General features: G+C 35.4%; 1 protein-coding gene across 1 annotated transcript in view; it reads left to right on the top strand.

The window, feature by feature from the left end:
- The window catches only part of SYCP1 (synaptonemal complex protein 1), a 142,142-nt gene extending 122,894 nt beyond the window's left edge, over nucleotides 1–19,248 (top strand). The window contains exons 30-33 of the mRNA XM_045081874.1: nucleotides 7,329–7,508; nucleotides 11,913–12,056; nucleotides 18,576–18,665; nucleotides 18,787–19,248. Of these exons, the coding sequence (XP_044937809.1) occupies nucleotides 7,329–7,508; nucleotides 11,913–12,056; nucleotides 18,576–18,665; nucleotides 18,787–18,924 (552 nt within the window). The 3' untranslated portion in view covers nucleotides 18,925–19,248. The remainder of the gene's footprint in view (nucleotides 1–7,328; nucleotides 7,509–11,912; nucleotides 12,057–18,575; nucleotides 18,666–18,786) is intronic.
- The last annotated feature ends 1,550 nt before the right edge of the window (nucleotides 19,249–20,798 follow it).

Genomic DNA, 20,798 nt, shown 5'->3' with positions numbered 1-20,798 from the left:
AGGCATTTATATATAAATAGTGCTTGGCACATAGGAAATGCCATATAACTTTTTAAAAAATACAATGATGTGCACTAAATAATGTATAGAATTATTGAATCATTATATTGTACACCTGAAACAAATATAATACTATATGTCAACTTTACCTCAATTAAAAAAAATAAAAGTACAACAGAAAATCATGAATATTATGTATACAGTCTTACCTTGATCTTGTGGGTTCAGTTTCAGACCAATGCAGCAAAGTGAATATCACAATAAAGCAAGCCAAATTAATTTTTGGTTTCCCAGTGCATATAAAAGTTATATGTATACTGTATTGTAGTTGTTGAGTGTGCAATAGCATTATGTCTAAAAAATAATGTTCATACCTTAATTTAAAAATACTATATTTTAAAAAAATTTTATTTTTTCAGTGTTCCAAGATTAATTTTTTATGCACCACACCCAGTGCTCCATGCCTTCCTTAATACCCACCACCAGGCTTTCCCAACCCACCCGTCCCACTCCCCTCCAAAACCTTCAGTTTATTTCTCAGAGTCCACAGTCTCTCATGGTTTGTCTCCTCCTCCAATTTCCCCCAACTCACTTCTTCTCTCCTTCACCCAATGTCCTCTGTGTTATTCCTTATGCTCCACAAGTAAGTGAAACCATATGATAATTGACTCTCTCTGCTTGATTTATTTCACCCAGCATAATCTCTTCCAGTCCCATCCATGTTGACGCAAAAGTTGGGTACTCATCCTTTCTGATGGAGGCATAATACTCCATAGTATACACCATATCTTCTTTGCCATCCCTCTGTTGAAGGGCATCTTGGTTCTTTCCACAGTTTGGTGACTGTGGCCATTGCTGCTGTGAACATTGGGGTACAGATGGCCCTTCTTTTCACTATGCCTGCTCTTTGGTGTAAATGCCCAGTAGTAAAATTGCAGGGTCATAGGGTAGCTCTATTTTTAATTTTTTGAGGAATCTCCACACTGTTTTCCAAAGTGGCTGCATCAACTTGCATTTCCACCAACAGTGTAAGAGGGTTCCCCTTTCTCCACAACCTCTCCAACATTTGTTGTTTGCTGTCTTGTCAATTTTTGCCGTTCTGACTCCTGTAAGGTGATACCTTAATGTGGTTTTGATTTGAATTTCTCTGATGGCTAATGATGATGAACATTTTTTCATGTGTCTGCTAGCCATTTGTATGTCTTCTGGAGAAGTGTCTGTTCATGTCTTCTGCCCATTTTTTGGATGTGATTTTCTGTTTTTTGATTGTTGAGTTTGAGGAGTTCTTTATAGATCTTGGATATGAGCCCTTTGTCTGTAGTGTTGTTTGAAAATATCTTCTCCCATTCCGTGGGTTGCCTCTTTGTTTTGTTGACGGTTTCCTTTGCTGTGCAGAAGCTTTTGATCTTGAAGTCCCAAAAGTTCAATTTTCACTTTTGTTTCCTTTGCCTTTGGAGACATGTCTTGAAAGAAGTTGCTGTGGCCGATGTTGGAGGTTATTGCCTATGTTCTCCTCTAGGCTTTTGATAGATTCCTGCCTCACAGTGAGATCTTTTATTCATTTCGAGTTTATCTTTGTGTATGGTGTAAGAGAATGGTAGAGTTTCATTCTTCTATATATAGCTGTCCAATTTTCCCAGCACCATTTATTAAAGAGACTGTCTCTTTTCCACGGTATATTTTTTCCTGCTTTGTCAAAGATTAGTTGACCATAGAGTTGTGGGCCCATATCTGGGCTCTCTATTCTGTTCCATTGCTCTATGTGTCTGTTTTTGTGCCAGTACCATGCTGTCTTGGTGATCACAGCTTTGTAGTAAAGCTTAAAATCAGGCAACATTATGCCCCCAGTTTTGTTTTTCTTTTTCAGCATTTCCTTAGCAATTCGGGGTCTCTTCTGGTTCCACGCAAACTTTAGGATTGTTTGTTCCAGCACTTTGAAAAATGCTGGTAGAATTTTGATTGGGATGGTATTGAAAGTATAGATTGCTCTAGGCAGTATAAACATTTTAACAATCTTTATTCTTCCGATCCATGAGCATGGAATGCTTTTCCTTCTTTTTGTGTCTTCTTCAGTTTTTTTCATGAGTTTTCTGTAGTTCCTTGAGTATAGATCCTTTACCTCTTTGGTAAAGTTTACTCCCAGGTATCTTACAGTTCTTGGTGCTCTAATAAATGGAATCGATTCTCTAATTTCCCTTTCTGTATTTTCATTGTTAGTGTATAAGAAAGCAACTGATATCTGTACACTGATTTTTGTATCCTGCCACATTACTGAATTGCTGTGTGAGTTCTAGTAGTTTAGAGGTGGAGTCTTGGTTTTCCATATAAAGTATCATGCTGACTAAACTGAACATAGTAAAAAAATGGAAAAAGAAATAAAATCTTAAAATAAAAATACTGTATTACTTAAAAATGCTGACCATCATGTGAGCTTTCTATAAGTTGAAATCTTTTTGTTGGTGGAGCATCTTGCCTTCGTATTAATAGCTATTGACTGATCAAGGGTGATGGTTACTGAAAGTTGGGATGACCTTGACAACTTTGTAAAATAAGACAACATGAAGTTTGCTTCATTGACTGTTCCTTTCAAGAAAGATTCCTCTGTAGCAGGGGTTGCTGTTTGATAGCATTTTACCTACAGTAGAACTTCTTTCAAAATTAGAGTAAGTCCTCTCAAATGCTGCTGTTGATTTATCAATTAAATTTATATAATATTCTAAATCCTTTGCTGCCATTTCAGCAATCTTCACAGCATCTTTACCAGGAGTAGGTTTCATTTCAAGAAACCACTTCTTTTTGCTGATCCCTAGGAAGCAACTCCTCACTTATTTTATCATGAGATTGCAGCCATTAAGTCACATCTTCAGGCTCCACTTTTAATTCCAGTTTTCTTGCTGTTCCCACCACATCTGCAGCTATTTCTGTCAGGAAGTCTTGAACCCCTTATATATAATCATCTATGAGGGCTGCCAAATTCCTGTTAGTATTGATATTTAACCTCTTCCTATGAATCACAAATATTCTTTTTTTTTTTTAAAGATTTTATTTATTTTTTGAGAGAGAGACACAGTGAGAGAGGGAACACAAGCAGGGAGAGTGGGAGAGGAAGTAGGCTCCCTGCCAAGCAGGAGCCCGATGTGGGGCTTGATCCCAGGACCCTGGGATCATGACCAGCCGAAGGCAGATGCTTAACAACTGAGCCCCCCATGTGCTTGAATCACAAATATTCTTAATGGCATCTAGATTGGTGACTCTATTCCAGAAGGTTTTCAATTTACTTTTCCCATATCCATCAATAGAATCACTATCTATGGCATCTATAGTCTTATAAAATGTATTTCTTAAATAATAAGACTTGAAAGAATGATTCCTTGATCCATGGGGTGCAGAATGATGTTGTGTTAGCAGGTATCAAAACGTTAATCTTGTATGTCTCCATCAGAACTCTTGGGTAACCAGATGAGCAATATCTTGAAAGGAATCTTGTCTGAGCAGTAGGTCTTAATGGTAGGCTTAAAATATTTAGTTAAACCATACTGCAATCAGATATACTATCATCCGGGTTTTGTTTTTCTATTTATAGAGCATAGGCAAGTAGATTTAGCATAATTCTTAAAGGGCCCTAGGAATTTCACAATCATTAATGAGCATTGGCTTCAACTTAAGTCACCAACTGCATTAATCCCTAATAAGGGAGTGAGCCTGTCCTTTGAAACATTTTAGGCAAGCATTGACTTCTCTGTACATATGAAGGTCCTAGATGGCATCATCTTCCAATATATGGCTATTTTCCCTAGCTTGAAACTCTCTTGTTTAGTGTAGACACCTTCAGTACTTAATTAGCTAAATCTTCTGGATAACTTCAGTATCTTCTATATTAACACTTGCTGCTTTTAACTTGTACTTTTTTTTTTTAAAGATTTTTATTTATTTATTTGACAGAGGGATCACAAGTAGGCAGAGAGGCAGGCAGAGAGAGAGGGGGAAGCAGGCTCCCTGCTGAGCAAAGAGCCCAATGTGGGGCTCGATCCCAGGACCCTGAGATCATGAACTGAGCCGAAAGCAGAGGCTTAACCCACTGAGCCACCCAGGCGCCCCTGCTTTGTGTTTTTGTTTTTGTTTTGTTTTGTTTTGTTTTGTTTTGTTTTGAAGACTTTATATATTTGAGAGAGAGAGAGAGTGAGTGAGAGAGCATGAGTCGTAGGGGAGGGGGAGACAGAGGCAAAGGGAGAGGGAGAAGCAGACTCCTTTCTGAGCAGGGTGCCTGACTAGGGAGGGGCTGGATCCTAGGATCCTGGGATAATGACTAACACCCAGGTACCCCTTATCTTGCACTTTTTTGTTATGGAGATGGCTTCTTTCCTTAAATCTCATGAATGAACCTCTGCTAGTTTCAGACTTTTCTTCTGTAGCTTCCTCACCTCTCTTCACCTTCATAGAATTGATGAGTTAGAGCCTTGCTCTGGATTAGGTTTTGGCTTAAGGTAGTATTTTGACTGGTTTGAGCTTTTACACAGACCACTAAAACTTTCTCCATATACATAAAGGCTGTTTCACTTTCTTATCATTTGTGTGCTCACTAAAAGTCTCACTTTTAGTATCCTTCAAGAACTTTTCCTTTGCATTCAGAACTTGGCTAAGTGGTTGGTGCAAGAGGCTTAACTTTCGGTCTATCTCGGCTTTCAATATGACTTCCTTTCTCTAACCTCAATCGTTTCTAGCTTTTGATTTAAAGTGAGAGACAGGTGACTCCCTTTTTCACTTGGACACATAGAAGCCGTTGTAGTTTTTGACTAGCCTAATTTCAGTTTTGTTTTGTTTCAGGGAATAGGGAGGCTCAAGGACAGGGAGAGAGATGGGGAATAGTAGGCCAGTGGAGCAGTCAGCACACACAGCTTTTAAGTTAAGTTTTCCGTCTTATATGGATGTGGTTCATGGTGTTCCCAAACAATTATAATAGTAACATTGAAGATCACCAAATCCCAGATTTCTGTAACAAATAATAATAATGAAGAAATTTGAAATATTTAGAATTACCAAGATGTGATACAAAGTGACACAAGTGACACTAAGTGAGCAAATGCTGTTGGAAAAATGGTGCTGATAGACTTGCCTGGGTCAGAGTTGCCACAGACCTTCCATTTTGCAAAAAAAAAAAAAAAAAAAAACCACCAAAAGCACAGCATCTATGAAGTGCAACAAAGTGAAGTGCAATGAAATGAGATCTGCTTGTATATGCATCACTGGAAATGTAACATTCAGAAAGAATGTGACTGGTAGGAAAGTACATACATTTCCATGACTTATCATGAAGAGGTTTATTTCAGCATTCTAGAATGGGGGTGCATTTTCTTTCAAGCTGCTATTCTATCAGTAAAGTGTTAAATTCCCAGGTTTGGCCACAAGGTGGTGTAGTTGTCATTCTGAGTTCTTTCAGGAGGGAAAAATTTTTCCATGAAAACAGTTACATTTTGGAGATTCTGAGAATGACTGATGAATTCAGAGAGAAAAAAATTGTTTGCATCAAAACTGTGTTATCACCTATGACAGAAATATATAGGAATGAGGATACAGAAATACCACTGTGTGAAAAAATGCTACCAAAATTTCTATCTGCTGGAAAGAGGATTATGAAGTGAGATCACTAGAACTGGGCAGAAACCTACAAATATCTCATTTAGTCCCTTGAATATATAGTCGGATAAATTTGAGCCTAGAGGTACTTAGAGATTACTTAATGCCTCCCAGCCAAGATAGTTTAAGATTCAGGAGAAAAGAGCATATTACCTGACTCCTGGTCCAATGGATATGTGTGTGTGTGTGTGTGTGTGTGTGTGTGTGTGTGTGTATACACACACACACACACATAAATATATATAAATACATATATATTTAACACACATATACATATATCTGTATTTAACACACAATGTTACATAAGTTCATGTGTGCAACATAGTGATTCACCAATTTTGTACATTATGCTGTGTTCGTCACAAGTACAGCTACCATCTGTCCTGTTACACTGCTATTACAATATCATTGACTGTTTTCCTTATGCTTGCCTTTTATTCCCATGATTTATTCATTCCCTGACTGTATCTCCCACTTGCCTTTATCTGTTTTGCCCATCCTCCACATATCTGACAACCATCAGTTCTGTGCATTTATAGGTCTGATTCTGCTTTTTGTTTATTCACTTACCATTTTTTTAATTCCATGTGAGTGAAATCATATGGTATTTGTCTTTCTCAGTCTAATTTATTTCACTTAGTATAATACCTTCTAGGTCCATCCATGGTTATGGCACAATCTCAGCCTTTTTTATAGTTGTGTAATATTCTTCCATGTGTGTGTATACCACATCTACCTTTATCTATTCACCCATCAGTCCAGTGTTTTTATAGCGCATGTGCTCATATCTTAATACCACATCCTATATGCTCCTAACTTAAATTTACTGCAGATTTAACCACTGAACTTTTGAGAATAGCTCTGTTGTGTGTGCGTGTGTGCATGTACACACTCCATTTTTTTCTTGTAATTGCTGTGATTGTATTCATGAAGATGGTGGTGATCAAAGAAAGTGATAAAATTAGAAAGCACCTAACACAATTCCACTAAAGCAGTTATTATGAACTTACACTAGAAAGATAGGTCAGGTGCTAAAGGGAAGATACATATAAAGGTATAGAGAAAGAAAATGGAAGAAATTAAGTTGAAATAACTTCAAAGTATTTAGAGTAAATTTGTAATTTATCTTCAGAATTGAAGAAAATATTTATTTTTTTCCTCCTGGAAATTTTTTCTGGTTCTCTACTTTTGTGATTTTTCTTCCCTATATTCCTTTCTTTCTTTTCTTTCTTTCTTTCTTCTTTCTTTTTTTTTGTGGGGAATAAGGCTCATGGATAGGAAAGGCTGATATTTTTATAGATGAGAGAGATGAAATATGAAAGCATAAAAGAGAATGGATAGAAATGAGAATAAACTGACCTGTAGCTTTTAGGCTATTGTAATGAACCACAAAAAAAGGCTCTTTGCCACCAGGAATAGAGATTTTTTTCTTCAGCAAATCCTCAACTTTGGGTCATTTAAAGAGTTGAGACATTTTATTTCTTTTCATAGCAGCTCTCTGAAGACAGGCAGATAGCATTTTCATCTTCAATGGGAAAATAAAGTGACAAAATAAGGATAATTTATTCAAAGTTATCCAATTAATAGTAAATTTGAGGATACATTCTAGTTTATTCCAGTGTTATTTCAACTAATTGCTGCACTTTAAAATGACATGTAGTGATGATTTTATTCCCTTTTGTTGTTCAATATAGAAAATACAGACACCTTTACTGGAAACACATGAAACTCATTATTGGAAATTTGATTCTAAAACTGCTCCTTCACAAAATATATCTCGAAACTTCACATCAGTTGACCATGGCAAATCCAAAGATAAAAGAGACTGTCTGTGGACACCTGCCAAAAGTACTTTATCTACACCATTACCAAAGGTTGGTTGCTAAAATTTCTCAAAGTCATAATTTTTTAAGTTAAAAAAGAAGTTTTTGGTATCATATATATCTGGTATCATACATTTAAATAAAAAATAAATTCATTTTTTGTGATACCAGCATGAAATTGTTATTTTTTAAAAATATCATTATCCACAACTTAATAATATTTGGGGCAGATTCCATAATTTTCTGTCATTCACCAGATGGCATTCCCTGATGTGGGTGATTTGATTCTGACTTAACATTTTTCAGTATCACCCCAGTTATTTCCTTTTGCTGTATACTTTTACATCATCTTGTTGCCGGTCTTTTACTTAGCAGTCGGCCCTCAGTGTGTCAGGTGACAACAGCAAGATGGCTCAGTTACTATCTTTCACATGTTCACTTAATCCATGGGGAATTCATTCAACCTTTCCATGCTAAATAGCAGTATAGAATGCTACATTTCTGACCCCACATCCTACCATCTATCTCTATCTAATTTCTTTTTACTCTAAACTATCCAGTCAGACACAAAGACGAAATCTCTTCCTAAGTTTATATCTAGCAAGGGAATGAGATGCCAATCCTTCTTGAAGGCACCCCTATTTTTTGTTAGACTACTGTTGAGTTGTCTGCTCACCTGCCTTAGAAATTGAAAGAAAAAATATTTCGACCTCTCTCTATGCTGAAATTTTATGCCTTCCCCTTCCAGTTTCCTTAAAATAACTGGGAAGAAAGGAGGTGTTTGGTGATTGTAGGGCCAGTTTAACCACTTTTTAATAAGCCCTAGAGAAGGATCTGGCTTTAATCATAGGTTGCTTTCTTTAGAATATGGGCTACTAGCATTTTTTTTCTGCAGCTTTGTGCCCCAGTTGACAATTCCAGAGCAAAAGGAAGAGTCTCTCTCACATCCTGCTACATATGCAATATTATCCACACCATGGAAGTTATGAAAATTAGTAGACTACATAGCTTAGAGAGGTTTTTACATAAAATTATTTTGTTGTATTTATATTATTCAGAGTGTGAAGTGATCTTCATATAGAATGAACTTAATTTAAAAAACTTTATATTGAAATATATGCAAGAAAAATGCACAGATATTAATTATGCAACTTGATGATTCTTTACACACTAAACATAACTTTGTAACCAGCACTCAGATTAAAGCACAGAATCTTACTATCACCTCTGAAGATTTTCCTGCCCCCTTTTTAGTCACTGGCTTCTCCTCCGAGGCCATATATTGTCCCAACTCTAACATTAGCTGTACCTGTTTTTGTATTTTCTCTTTTCCCTGTTTTCGCATTTTTTATAAATAGAATCATTATTTTTATTTTGACTTTTCCTACTTAATATTATGTTTGTTAGACTCATCCATATTGTTGCTTGAAGTTTTAGATTTTTGGTTTATATTTCTATATGGTATTCCATTGTGTGATATACCACAGTTTATTTATCTATTGTATTATTAGTTGACTTTTGGGTGGTTTCCAGACTATGCTTTCATGCATAGTCTTGCTATAAAAATTCTGGTATTTGACCTGTATGCATTTTGGTTGGGTATGTCTTTGAGAATGAAATTGCTGGGTTATAGGGTTATGTATACTATGTTCCATCTTAATAGATATTGACTGAGTTTGTATTTTTTTTTTTTACTGTGATATAAAACATGTGGGGTTCCCCCCCACCATACCAGTTCTCTGATTCTTTAGACGCCAGTTAGTTGTCCTACAGTTTGATTAGATTCTGACACTACCTGGAGTTAATGTAGACCCCACAGGTTAAGGGCTCACTCCCACAAGACTGCTTTCACTTCAGACACTAGTTACAGTCCTGGTTTGCCCCTTGTACTACTGAACAACTGGCTCTAAATTGGGGGTCCTCATAACCTCCCTCCTCATGTTTTCTAATTTGCTAGAATGATTCTTAGAACTTAGAAGATTCTTTTGCTTACTATTACCAGTTTATTATAAAGGGTACAACTCAAGAACAGCCAAAAGATGAATAGGACAAAGTGTGAGGGAAGGGGTACAGAACTTCCATGTCTTCTTCAAGAGTGCCACACTTCCAGTACCTCTGTGTGTTTGCCAACATGGAAACTCTCAGAACCCCATCAGTTAGGGGTTTTTATGGAGGTTTCATTACCTAGCATGACTGATTACATCATTGGCCATTGATGTTTAACTTACTCTCCATCCCCTCTCCTCTCCCAGGATCCTGGTTAAAGGGTGTAGCTGATTTACAAACTTCTAATCAAGCCTTGGTTTTTCTGGTTACTAGCCACCATCCTCAAGTTATCTAGGAGCCCTTTCCTGTCAGTTATTTCATTAGTGTTAACTTTGGTCCAGTTGAAAGGAGCTTATTTTGAATAATGAAAGACTCCTATCACATTACTGGGGACAAAGACTGAATATTGTACCAAAAGATGCTCTGATCACCCCAGTCACTCAGGAAATTACATGGCTTTTAAAAGTTCTGTGTCAGGAACTAGGGACAAAGACTAAATATATATTTCTTATTGTATCACACTGCCAATCATGTTTTTCAAAAAAATCATTACATAAATTTATATCCTAGCTGGCAGTGAATGAGAAGTCTAGTTGCTCCACATCCTTGCCATTACATGGTATTTTATATCTTTTTGATTTTAGCCATTCTCATAGGTGTGGTGACCTTACTTTTTTAGAAAGAACTTCTTTTTTACCATAATTTTAGATTTATAGAAAAGTCGCAAAGTTAGTACATAGAATTCATTTACGTCTATCACCCGGTTTTCTACATTGTTAACATCTTACATTACCATGTACATTTGTCAAAACTAGAAAACATACATTGGTACATTACTGTTAACTTTAGATTTTATTTTATTTTGCCATTAATGTCAGCTTTTCAAAGCCCTTATGGATGTCTCATTTCCTACATGTTTGAAGTTCTTTTTTTTTAATTAATTATTTTTATTAACATATAATGTATTATTTGCCTCAGGGATACAGGTTTGTGAATTGTCAGGCTTCCACACTTCACAGCACTCACCATAGCACATATCTTCCTCAATGTCCATAACCCAACCACCCTCTCCACACAAACCCCTCCCCCCAGCAACCCTCAGTTTGTTTTGTGAGATTTAGAGTCTCTTACGGTTTTTCTCCCTCCCGATCTCATCTTGTTTCATTAGTCTGTCATTTGCCCTGTCATTTGCCCAGCTCCATTGCCTCATGAAACTGCAAAGTTCAAATGCTTGCTTATGATTGTTTTGACAAATGCTATGCTGTACTTCATAAAGGGAGAAAGTTTTTGTAATAATAAGCTCTAAGTCAGGTTAAATACAGTCAGCCTTGTAAGTGAGGTCTTTCAGAGAACCACTAGACAAGTTAAAATGACAGCTTTTGGGGAATAAAGCTTTGGAAGAGCTCTCAGTTCTGTTCTGTGCTATCTAATGGCTCTCAGACTAGATAAAGAGTGTGGGATATTATTTTTTTAAGGGTAACAGAGGGCGGGGGCTGGGATGAAGAAAAGTTAAAAAACCACAAAGCTTGCTATTGTTACAGACGTTTGGCCATTAAAAAAAGATAAGCACTACAGTTTATGGCAAGCTTTTGGTTAATTTCCGGAGTTCTCAAAAAGCTGACTTTGACCATTTTACAGTATTTTTATTGCTTCATGGAAGAGCAGATTTTTGGAATACCTTGCTTTGCCATTTTTGCAGATGTTACTGACTTAACTTTTTAAAGATACTTTAAAAAATTATAAAGCTTACAGGGTAATATGGAATACTAAACATTGACTAATGTGAATTACTTTATGAACAAAATATAAGCATACCTATTTTCTCATAAATCAGTAAGTATTTCTTTAGAAAGAGCAAAGCTCATTCAGGTCTTTGGTCTTGTTTATTGGTAGAAAAATTAAAGTCCCTCTTTCCTTAAGATTGTTGACTGCTGATGCTAGAGAGTCTCTCTCCCCCCACTCTCTCCTGCCATTATTTTCTTCAGTAAGTTGAAGGGAAGGGGGAAAAAAAAGTCTCCTGTTATAAATTGTTTGAAGAGGGGCACCTGGGTGGCTCAGTGGGTTAAGTCTCTGCCTTCGGCTCAGGTCATGATCTCAGGGTCCTGGGATAGAGTCCTGCATTGGGCTTTCTGCTCAGCAGGGAGCCTGCTTCCTCCTCTCTCTCTGCCCGCCTCTCTGCCTACTTGTGATCTCTATCTGTCTAATAAATAAATAAAATCTTAAAAAAATAATTTTTGTGAAGAAATTAGAAGTTTTAGTATCAAAAATATCTGAATGAAATTCTTATAAAAAATTTCTATGTACATCCCACTGATAATGGAGAGTTATTGATTACTAAAGATTCAACTTGAGTTACTAACAGTATTGGGTTTTTTGATAAGATAATACATTGTTTTCCTTTTTGGATAGGCATATACTGTGAAGACGCCAACGAAACTAAAAATTCAGCAAAGAGAAAACAAGAATGTACCCACGGAAGAAAGTAATAAAAAGAGAAAAATGTTCTTTGAGTTTGATATCAATTCGGATAGCTCAGAAACGACTGATCTCTTGGTAAAAATACTACAAATCAGTTTTTATTGTTTACATTATTATTTTTACACATTTTTGATGTATTTGTATAATATATACACATAGTATCTACTATTGCAATACTAAAATATAGAACTCTATAACACAGAACCCTATGCTTTTGCAGCATTTTGGAGAAACAGGGTTTAAATAATCTAACTTCAGAAACCATGGCATTTTCAAATACTTCATGTAACGTAGTTGGCACATGAGATAATTAAACCATTTTGTTTTCCAGCAGATTGTTATAAAGGAGTTTTGTACCACATACTCTTCTTTTTTCTTTCTTTCTTTTTCTTTTTTCTTTCCTTCTTTTTCTTTCTTTTTTTTAAGAAAGGTTAGGTAGATCTTGCTATGACCAAATTTTAGGGCCCCTCTTGATTTTGCATATTATACCTCTTCCTAATTTTATACCACTTACTGGTTGAAATCTGTATAAATGTATTAGTTGACCAGTATAGCATTTTTATCATTCTTAAAGAGTTAATGTATTAAAGATGAGTTGTTTAAAGAAGATATTACCCCTAGCAGTTTGTATTACTAGTTATTCCCTCCCGTGAGTGTATCCACACCTACCAGTATTTTCTTGTCGTAATATTTATTGAGAATGAATTTAGATCACTTATTTTAAAAAGAAACCTCATCACACAAAATGAAGCAATATACCAAAGATTCTTAATTACAAAATTCCAGTTAAAGGTGCTAGTTTGTTTCATTATTGCCACTTTTAACTTTTGAGATCCTTCAAGCTTTTGAAGCTGCTTTGGAACCCTCTATTTTCATTTGTTCTGGAATAATGAGTACTTGAAGTCTTAAACCCTAATTATTGAAGTTAACTTATAGAATCCTTAAGTGCCTCTTTGTTTTATAGATGATGATTAACATTTTAATGATAAAAACTGTGAGTCAAGCACCATTGCAAAGATTATATAGGTATTTCTTAGAATAATCCCATATTAGAAGTATATACAGGGCTGTTTTCATTTTACAGATGAGAAAACTGAATCATATAGGTACCTTGCCCAAGATTACATAGCTAGTAAGGCATGTAGCCAAAATTTGAACACAGTTTAGCTCCATAGCCTATGTAAGTTGTTATACATAGTAACTGCCAACTCAAACTGAAGTCCAGATACATAAAAATGTAAGGAGAATTAGTAGAAAGATTATGAGATCTGGAATTAGACAATCAGGGTTGGAACCCATACTGTTTTTCTAGCTGTGTGAATTTAAGCTAGTTTAACTGAGATTCAGAATGATTCATGATTTCATTTTTAAAAGGAGCATCACAGCTTTGTAACACAATAGGCATACTACAGTATTCTAGAAGTATGCAGTTATTTATACTTGCCTAAAAATACATTTCATAGTCCAGTTTATTTGATTATAATTATCACTCAAAGTTACTGTTTTGCAATTTTCTTATTGTTGCATTTAAATTTTGGTGAACACTCAAATAATTATAAAAAGTTAGATTTAAAAATGGATTGTCTGGAGTGACCTTACAGAAGGTGGTGAAGTAGGAAATAACACAAATTTCTCTACCTAGACAGCAATTGTACTTGCAGAAACTGTCTGAAGTAACTATTTTGGAACTCTGTAGACTATTTGAATGCTTGCAACTTCCAGGGTTGAAACTTGGTAAATTATAGTTAATTTTGGTCAGTTTCATCCTTAAGAATGGTAGTGGCTACCTATCATCCAATCCATTGTCCTATGGCAGACAACAATGCTCATATCTTGCTGTAGCCAAGGTGAGCAATAAGGACTTTTTCTCTGAATATCAAGATTCAGTGTTCTGGATTATCATTGCTGCTTCTCATCACTGTGCAGGCACAGAAACTGGCTGCCATTCAATTCCCCTTGGCTGGAGGTGTCTTACAGAGGATTTAAATGAACTGTAATTGGTTTTCTTTTTCTTATTTTTTTCACTTTTATTCTTTGGAGGATCAGACATTTAAAAAAATTAGGACATCAAGAGCAGTCACATTTCTGGGGTATTTAAAACCACTGCACATGCCCATGGAAAGACAGGCTCAAAAAAAAAATATGTGAAAAGATCCCAAATTTTTACCCAGGCTAATCCCTGGCACAGAAACTTGTACAGCATAAAGCAAGACAAAAGTAACTCACTATAGCAAACCTTGGGGAAAGGGAAGAATCTGATTTGCAGACATATTCAGTTATAAGATTCACACATTTAAGTTTCTTTTTTAAAAAATTTTATTTATTATAGAGAGAGAGGGGGAGGAGAGGATGGGTGGGGGGTGTGGGGAGGAGGCAGAGGAAGAGGGAGAAACAGACTCTCTGCTGAGCATGGAGCCTTATGTGGGGCTCCATCCCAGGGCTCTGAGATCATGACCTCAATCAAAATCAAGAGTCAGGTGCCTAACTGACTAAATCACCGAGGTGCCCTGAAATTAACACACTTTTTAATCAGCCAGTGGATCAAAGAAGAAATCACAAGGGAAGTTAAGACTTAGATATGAATAAAAATGAAAACACAGTATACCAAAACTTATGTGTTACAGCAAAAATTCAAAGGGAAATGTATAGCTCCAAATTCCTATATTAAAAAAGAAAGATCTCAAATCAATAACTTTACACTTTATGGAACTAGAAAAAGAAGAGCAAACCAAACCCCAAACTAACAGGAGGAAGGAAAAAATGAAGATTCAAGGGGAGATAAGCAAATTAGAGAATAGAAAACAATAAAGAAAATAAAGAAAACCAAAATTTATGTATTTTTTCAAATACATTTTTCAAATACAAATCTTTTCAGATTAAAAAAGTTGACAAATCTTTAGCTAGACTAACAAGATATAAATAGAATCAGAAAAGGAAAGTGGGTTTATTACTAATTAGAGATAAAAAAATACTGTGAATATATGCTAACAAATTCTATAACTTAGAAGAAATGAACAAATGGGTAAAACTGATGAGATGCACAAATTAAACTGATCCAATAAGAAATAGAAAACCTCAACAGGCCAATCTATTAGTCAGTAAAGAATTTGACTTAGTAATCAAAAACCTCTCAACAAAGAAAAGTCCTGGACCAGATGACTTCCTTGATAGATTGTATCAAACATTTGGGGATATAACCTTCTCAGACTTCAGAAAATTGGAGAGAACTTTCTTTGTTTTTGAGAACTCTTTTTTTAAATTTTATTTTTCAATGTTCCAAGATTCACTGTTTATGTACCACACTCAATGTTCCATGCAATACGTGCCCTCCTCAGTCTCCACCACCAGACTCACCCATCCCCCCATCCTTCTCCCCTTCAAAACCCTCTTTTCTCAGAGTCCACAGTCTCTCATGGTTTGTCTCTCCCTAAGATTTCCCCCAATTCACTTTTCCTTTCCTTCTCCTAATGTCTTCCATGTTATTCCTTATGCTCTACAAGTAAGTGAAACCATATGATAACTGACTCTATGCTTGACTTATTTCACTCAGCATAATCTCCTTCAGTCCTGTACATGTTGATACAAAGTTGGGTATTTATCTTTTCTGATGGAGGCACTCTTGATAACTCATTATATGAGGCCAGCAATACCTTGATATCAAAGTAAGATAAAGACATTACTAGAAAAGAAAGTTGAAGGTCATTATCCTTTATGAATGTCTGTGTAAAAATCCTCAAAATATTAGCAAGTCAAATTTCACATCATATTAAAAGTTGTATTCACCAGGTGCCTGGGTGGCTTAGTGCGTTAAAGCCTCTGCCTTCGGCTCAGGTCATGATCCCAGGGTCCTGGTATCGAGGCCCACATCTCATGGGGCTCTCTGCTCAGCAGGGAGACAGCTTCCCCCTCTCTGTTTTTGCCTGCCTCTCTGCCTACTTGTGACCTCTGTCTGTCAAATAAATAAAATCTTAAAAAAAAAAAAAGTTGTATTCACCATGACCAAGTGGGATTTATCCAAGAAATGCCAGAATGGTTCAATATAAGAAAATCAGTGTAGTATATCACCATTAATAGAATGAAGGAGGGAAAATCCCATATGATCATCTCAGTTAGTACAGAAAAGGCATTGGACAAAATCCAACATTTTTTTCATGATAGAAACTCTTATAAAGGTAGGAATAGAGGAACAATTCCTTAGCATGATAAAAAATACTTATGAAAACTTGGAGCTAACATTCTACTCAGTTGAAAGCTTATCCCTTAAATTAAGAACGAGACAGGCGGTGGGGGGCACCTGGGTGGCTCAGTCATTAAGTGTCTGCCTTCAGCTCAGGTCTTTCTGTGTCTCTCTCTGAAAAATAAATAAAATCTTAAGAAAAAAAGCAAATATGAGAGAAGGATGTCCACTTTCACCACTGCTAGTTAACATTGTACTGGAAGTTCTAGCCAGAACTATTAGGCTATTAGACAAAAAACAAAGGGAGATGGTTGGAGAGAAAAGGCAGGCATACAAATGAGAATGAGGTAAAACTATTTGCTTATGCCGTAATCCTATCCATTGAAAATCACAAAGACTCCACAAGAAGGCTACTAGAGCTAAGAAATGAATTCAGCAATGTGGAAGGGTATAAAAACACATGACATCAGTTATATTATTATATACCAACAATGATTAATCCAAAAGAGAATTAAAGAAAATTAAGAAAATTATCCATATCCATTATCATCTAAACAAATTGAATATTTAGGAACAAACATAACCAAGAAAGTCAAATACTGAAATACAATGAAAACTATAAAACATTGCTGAAGGAAATTAAAGAAGACCTAAAGAATTAGGGAAAAAAAATTGTGTTTATGGGTGTGAAGCCTTAAACCTGTGAAGATGTCCTAAATGCTGGCTATTTGAACAAAAATAAAGTCAGTACTACTGAAAAACAGTCCACAAATTCAGTGCAATCTCAATCAAAATTCCAGCAGCTTTTTGGCAGAAATGGAAAATCTAATACTCAAATTCATATAGAATTACAAGGGTCCCCAAATAGCTAAAATAATTTTGAAAAAGAATAATGCTGGAGGTCTCACAGTTCTCAGCCTTGAAACTTTCTACAAAGCTAGTAATTTAAACAGATTAGTACTAGTATAAGGGCAGATCTATAGATCAATGGAATAAAGGAGCCCAGAAATAAATTCTCACAATTATAGCCAATTTTTGGCAAGAGTGCCAAGACCACTCAGTGGGGGAAAGGACTCCCCCCCCCACCCCCACCCCGCCCAGCTAATGGTGTTAGAACTGGATATTGGAAATCCACATGCAAAAGAATGAAGTTAGACTTTTTATACCACATATAAAAATTGACTGAAAATGGACCAAAAACCAAAACTTAAGGGCTAGAGATATGAAACAGAAGAAAATATTGGGGAAATTTTCATGACTTCAAATTTAGCAAGGGCCTCATGAGTAAGACACCAAAAGTACAGGCAAGACAAGAGTAAACTGATGAATTTGACTTCAAAATTAAGAATTTTTGTGCTTTAAAGGACACTACTAAGAAAGTGAAAAGACAAGCTCAAGAATGGCAGAAAATATTTCTAAATCCTATATCTGAAAAGGCATAAATGGAATACATAAAGAACTCCCATAACTCAACAATAAAAACCATATAACCTGATAAAAAATGGGCAAAGGACTTGAATACACATTTCTCCAAAGAGGATATACAAATGGCCAACAAGCACATGAAAAGATGAATGTTGCAGATATAACTCTATGTAAATCTGTTTGAATATTTTTATTCATGAAGCCTCTGTAAATGTGACATTAGTGAATAGGACAAGATACTGTGAACTGATTGCTCACCAGACTAATAAATCTGTATAGTATATTCAGTAAGAGAGTGGATTTCTAGAGCCAGCCTGTCTGGATTTGAATCCCAGCTCCACCTCTTAACTAGTTGTATAATCTTAAGCAAAGTACTTAACATTTCTGTGTCTCAGTTCTTCACCTTTAAAATGGGGATGATAATAGTATACCTACTTTATAAAATTATTGTGAGGATTAAAATAGGCAAAGTGCTTAAAACAGCTCCTAACATAAATTACTAAATTAGTGTTAGCTATTATTATTTGGGGGAATTACAATACTCATAAATTGATAGTTGATAACATAATAATTTTTATAGGATTATACATGCTATTATAAGGCCAAAGTGAGTTTGAGTAAGTAGTCTGGGGGGAAGTGGAGTGGAAGGAAAAGTAGAAACTGAAACCGAAGTAGAAATCAGTAGAAAAGTACTATTAATATACATGTTGTATTTCATATACTACAATATAGTTATTAGTATTTCATATAATGCAGTATTGTTAATAGAATCTAAATCTTTATCCTTGTTTGGAAGATTGAGTATTTTTGTCATTGCCTTCAGTTTTTCTTCTTCTTTTCTCTCCTCCTTCTCTCTCTTCTTTCACCTCCTTTCTTTCTCCCTTCCCCCACTTCCCTTCTTTGTGTTTCTCCTCCTCTCTGTCATATATGGACAAAATTTTAGTATTAGTGATGACAGACCCCAGATTATATTTTTTGTATTTTTCTTTAAGAGCATGGTTTCAGAGGAGGAGACATTGAAAAAATTATACAAGAATAATAATCCAACAACTTCTCATCTTTGTGTCAGAACACCAAAAAAGGTAATGTGTTTTTTTTTTTAAGGTAGTTTTAAATTTTTCCTTCAGAAATCAAATTTCAAATGAACTTTATCTTTTTAAATTAAACATATTTTGATTTGATTTAATTTGATTTTGTATTCAGACCCCATCATCTCTAACCACCCCTGGATCTACGCTGAAGTTTGGAGCTACGAGGAAAATGCGGGAAGATCGTTGGGCTGTAATTGCTAAAATGGATAGGAAAAAAAAACTAAAGGATGCAGAGAAGTTATTTGTTTAATCTCAGAAAATCAGTGTGATTAAGGAGCCTAATAACATGAGATTTATAGTTAATTTAAAGATGTTTTATTTTCTGAAGAACCAAACATTTTCTGACATTGAGACTTTTTTGTATCTACATAATTTGTTTTTTATGATTTTTATTTTTTGGCCTAAATTACCACATTACCTGAAACCTTGTAATTCTATTCAGATAAGATGATTATATTTTGTTTTTGTCTTTCTTGTATTCATAAAAATTGTTTTAATTTTTCATATTTGTGAAGTTATCTATTGAATGCTAGGAACACATTGAGATGTACTCTTTATTATTAAAATATTTGGATGCAAATAAATGCTTTTCATTGATTCTGTGAAGTCATCTGGACAGCTGATCATAATGTTGATATTTTTTAAATCTTAAGGTCATTATGGTGAAGTTTCACAGTTCTGAAGCAGTTTTATCTGTTTATAAAATTGACAAGTGCCCTTCAGTTGTAGGAAAAGAAGGCTATCCCAGTATGCTTCCTAACATTATTTATTCAACACTCATCAATTTAAACAAGTATTTATTGAGTGCCTTCTATGAGTCAAATACAGTTCTAGATACTGGAGATATGACAATGAACAGAACAGAAAAGTAAACCCTCTGTTCTAGAGCTTACATTTTAGTGAGGGAAATAGACAATAAATATATGAACCTGGATATGGTTTGGGGACTTCCAGCTTCTGATACCTTAATTGAAAATTTATGATGAGTCTCCTGAGCAAGTATTTTTTAGAGTATTATTAGACTGGATAATGTGTTATTTCATATTTAAAGCTATATATTTTCAAACATTTTAAAATAAAACAAGACTAGTGTATTAGTTGAGGTAATGCTAGCTTCTCTGGCTAATCATTCATCAACTTCTCAATTCTCTAAAGTCCATCATAAATGTTCCTATTTAGTAAGCAGCATTCCTCCAGGCAGTGATTCAGGAAACCTGGCTCCTTCCAGCTTTTAGTTCTGCTTCGCTCAACAACTGGCTTCCAAGGTTGCAGCAAAAGGGGAAGCACCAAAAAGATTTGCTGACATGTTTCCTGAAATAAGGATGAGGTGAAGGAAAGACAAGGAGCAAAGTTGGGTCTTGAAGTTCTGTTTTGAGCTATGTAATTTTTTTTTTGTGGGGGAGGTGCTGTGTAATAGCTGAGATAGCTTAGATATCTAAGTGGAGCAGATGATAGGTCATTGAACAAATGAATCTGGAGTTCTCCAGAAGGATCATAATTTACTAGTCATTGACATATACATGTCACTTAAAGCATGGGACTGAATGCACTCTCTTTATGACAGTGAATGTATAGTTAATAGAAAAAAAATTGAGCCTTGGGATACTGGAACATTTAAAAGTCAAGCAATAGAGGAGTTGCTGCAAAGATTAAGGACAGGGAAATGAAGTGTAATTACAGATTCAAGAAGGGAGTATTCCCTTGTGTCAAATCCTTCTGGGTGTCAATACCTGAAAGCATAAATCATTGGATTTGGGATTATCTGTATGATATACAATCTCTGCTTTCAATGACTTGATGTCCAGTAGCAAATATAAATGTGAATGTGCCCCTTCTTTTCACTACATCTGTATCTTTTGTGTAAATACCTAGTAGTGTGATTGCTGAATCATAGTGTAGTTTTATTTTTAACTTTTTGAGGAATCTTTTAACTGTTTTCCAAAGTGGCTCTACCAGCTTGCATTCCCACCAACAGTGTAAGAGGTTTCCCTCTCTCCACATCCTGCCAACATTGTTGTGTTCTGCCTTCTTAATTTTTGCCATTCTAACTGTGTAAAGTGGTATCTCATTGTGGTTTTAATTTGAATTTCCCTGATGGCTAGTGATGTTGAACATCTTTTCATG

Source organism: Mustela putorius, unplaced genomic scaffold (genome assembly GCF_011764305.1).
Source record: "Mustela putorius furo isolate JIRA1106 unplaced genomic scaffold, ASM1176430v1.1 tig00000585_pilon_pilon_pilon, whole genome shotgun sequence".
Lineage (NCBI taxonomy): Eukaryota > Metazoa > Chordata > Mammalia > Carnivora > Mustelidae > Mustela > Mustela putorius.
Note: the sequence above shows the minus strand (reverse complement) of the source record. Positions and strands in the feature narration are given on the sequence as shown.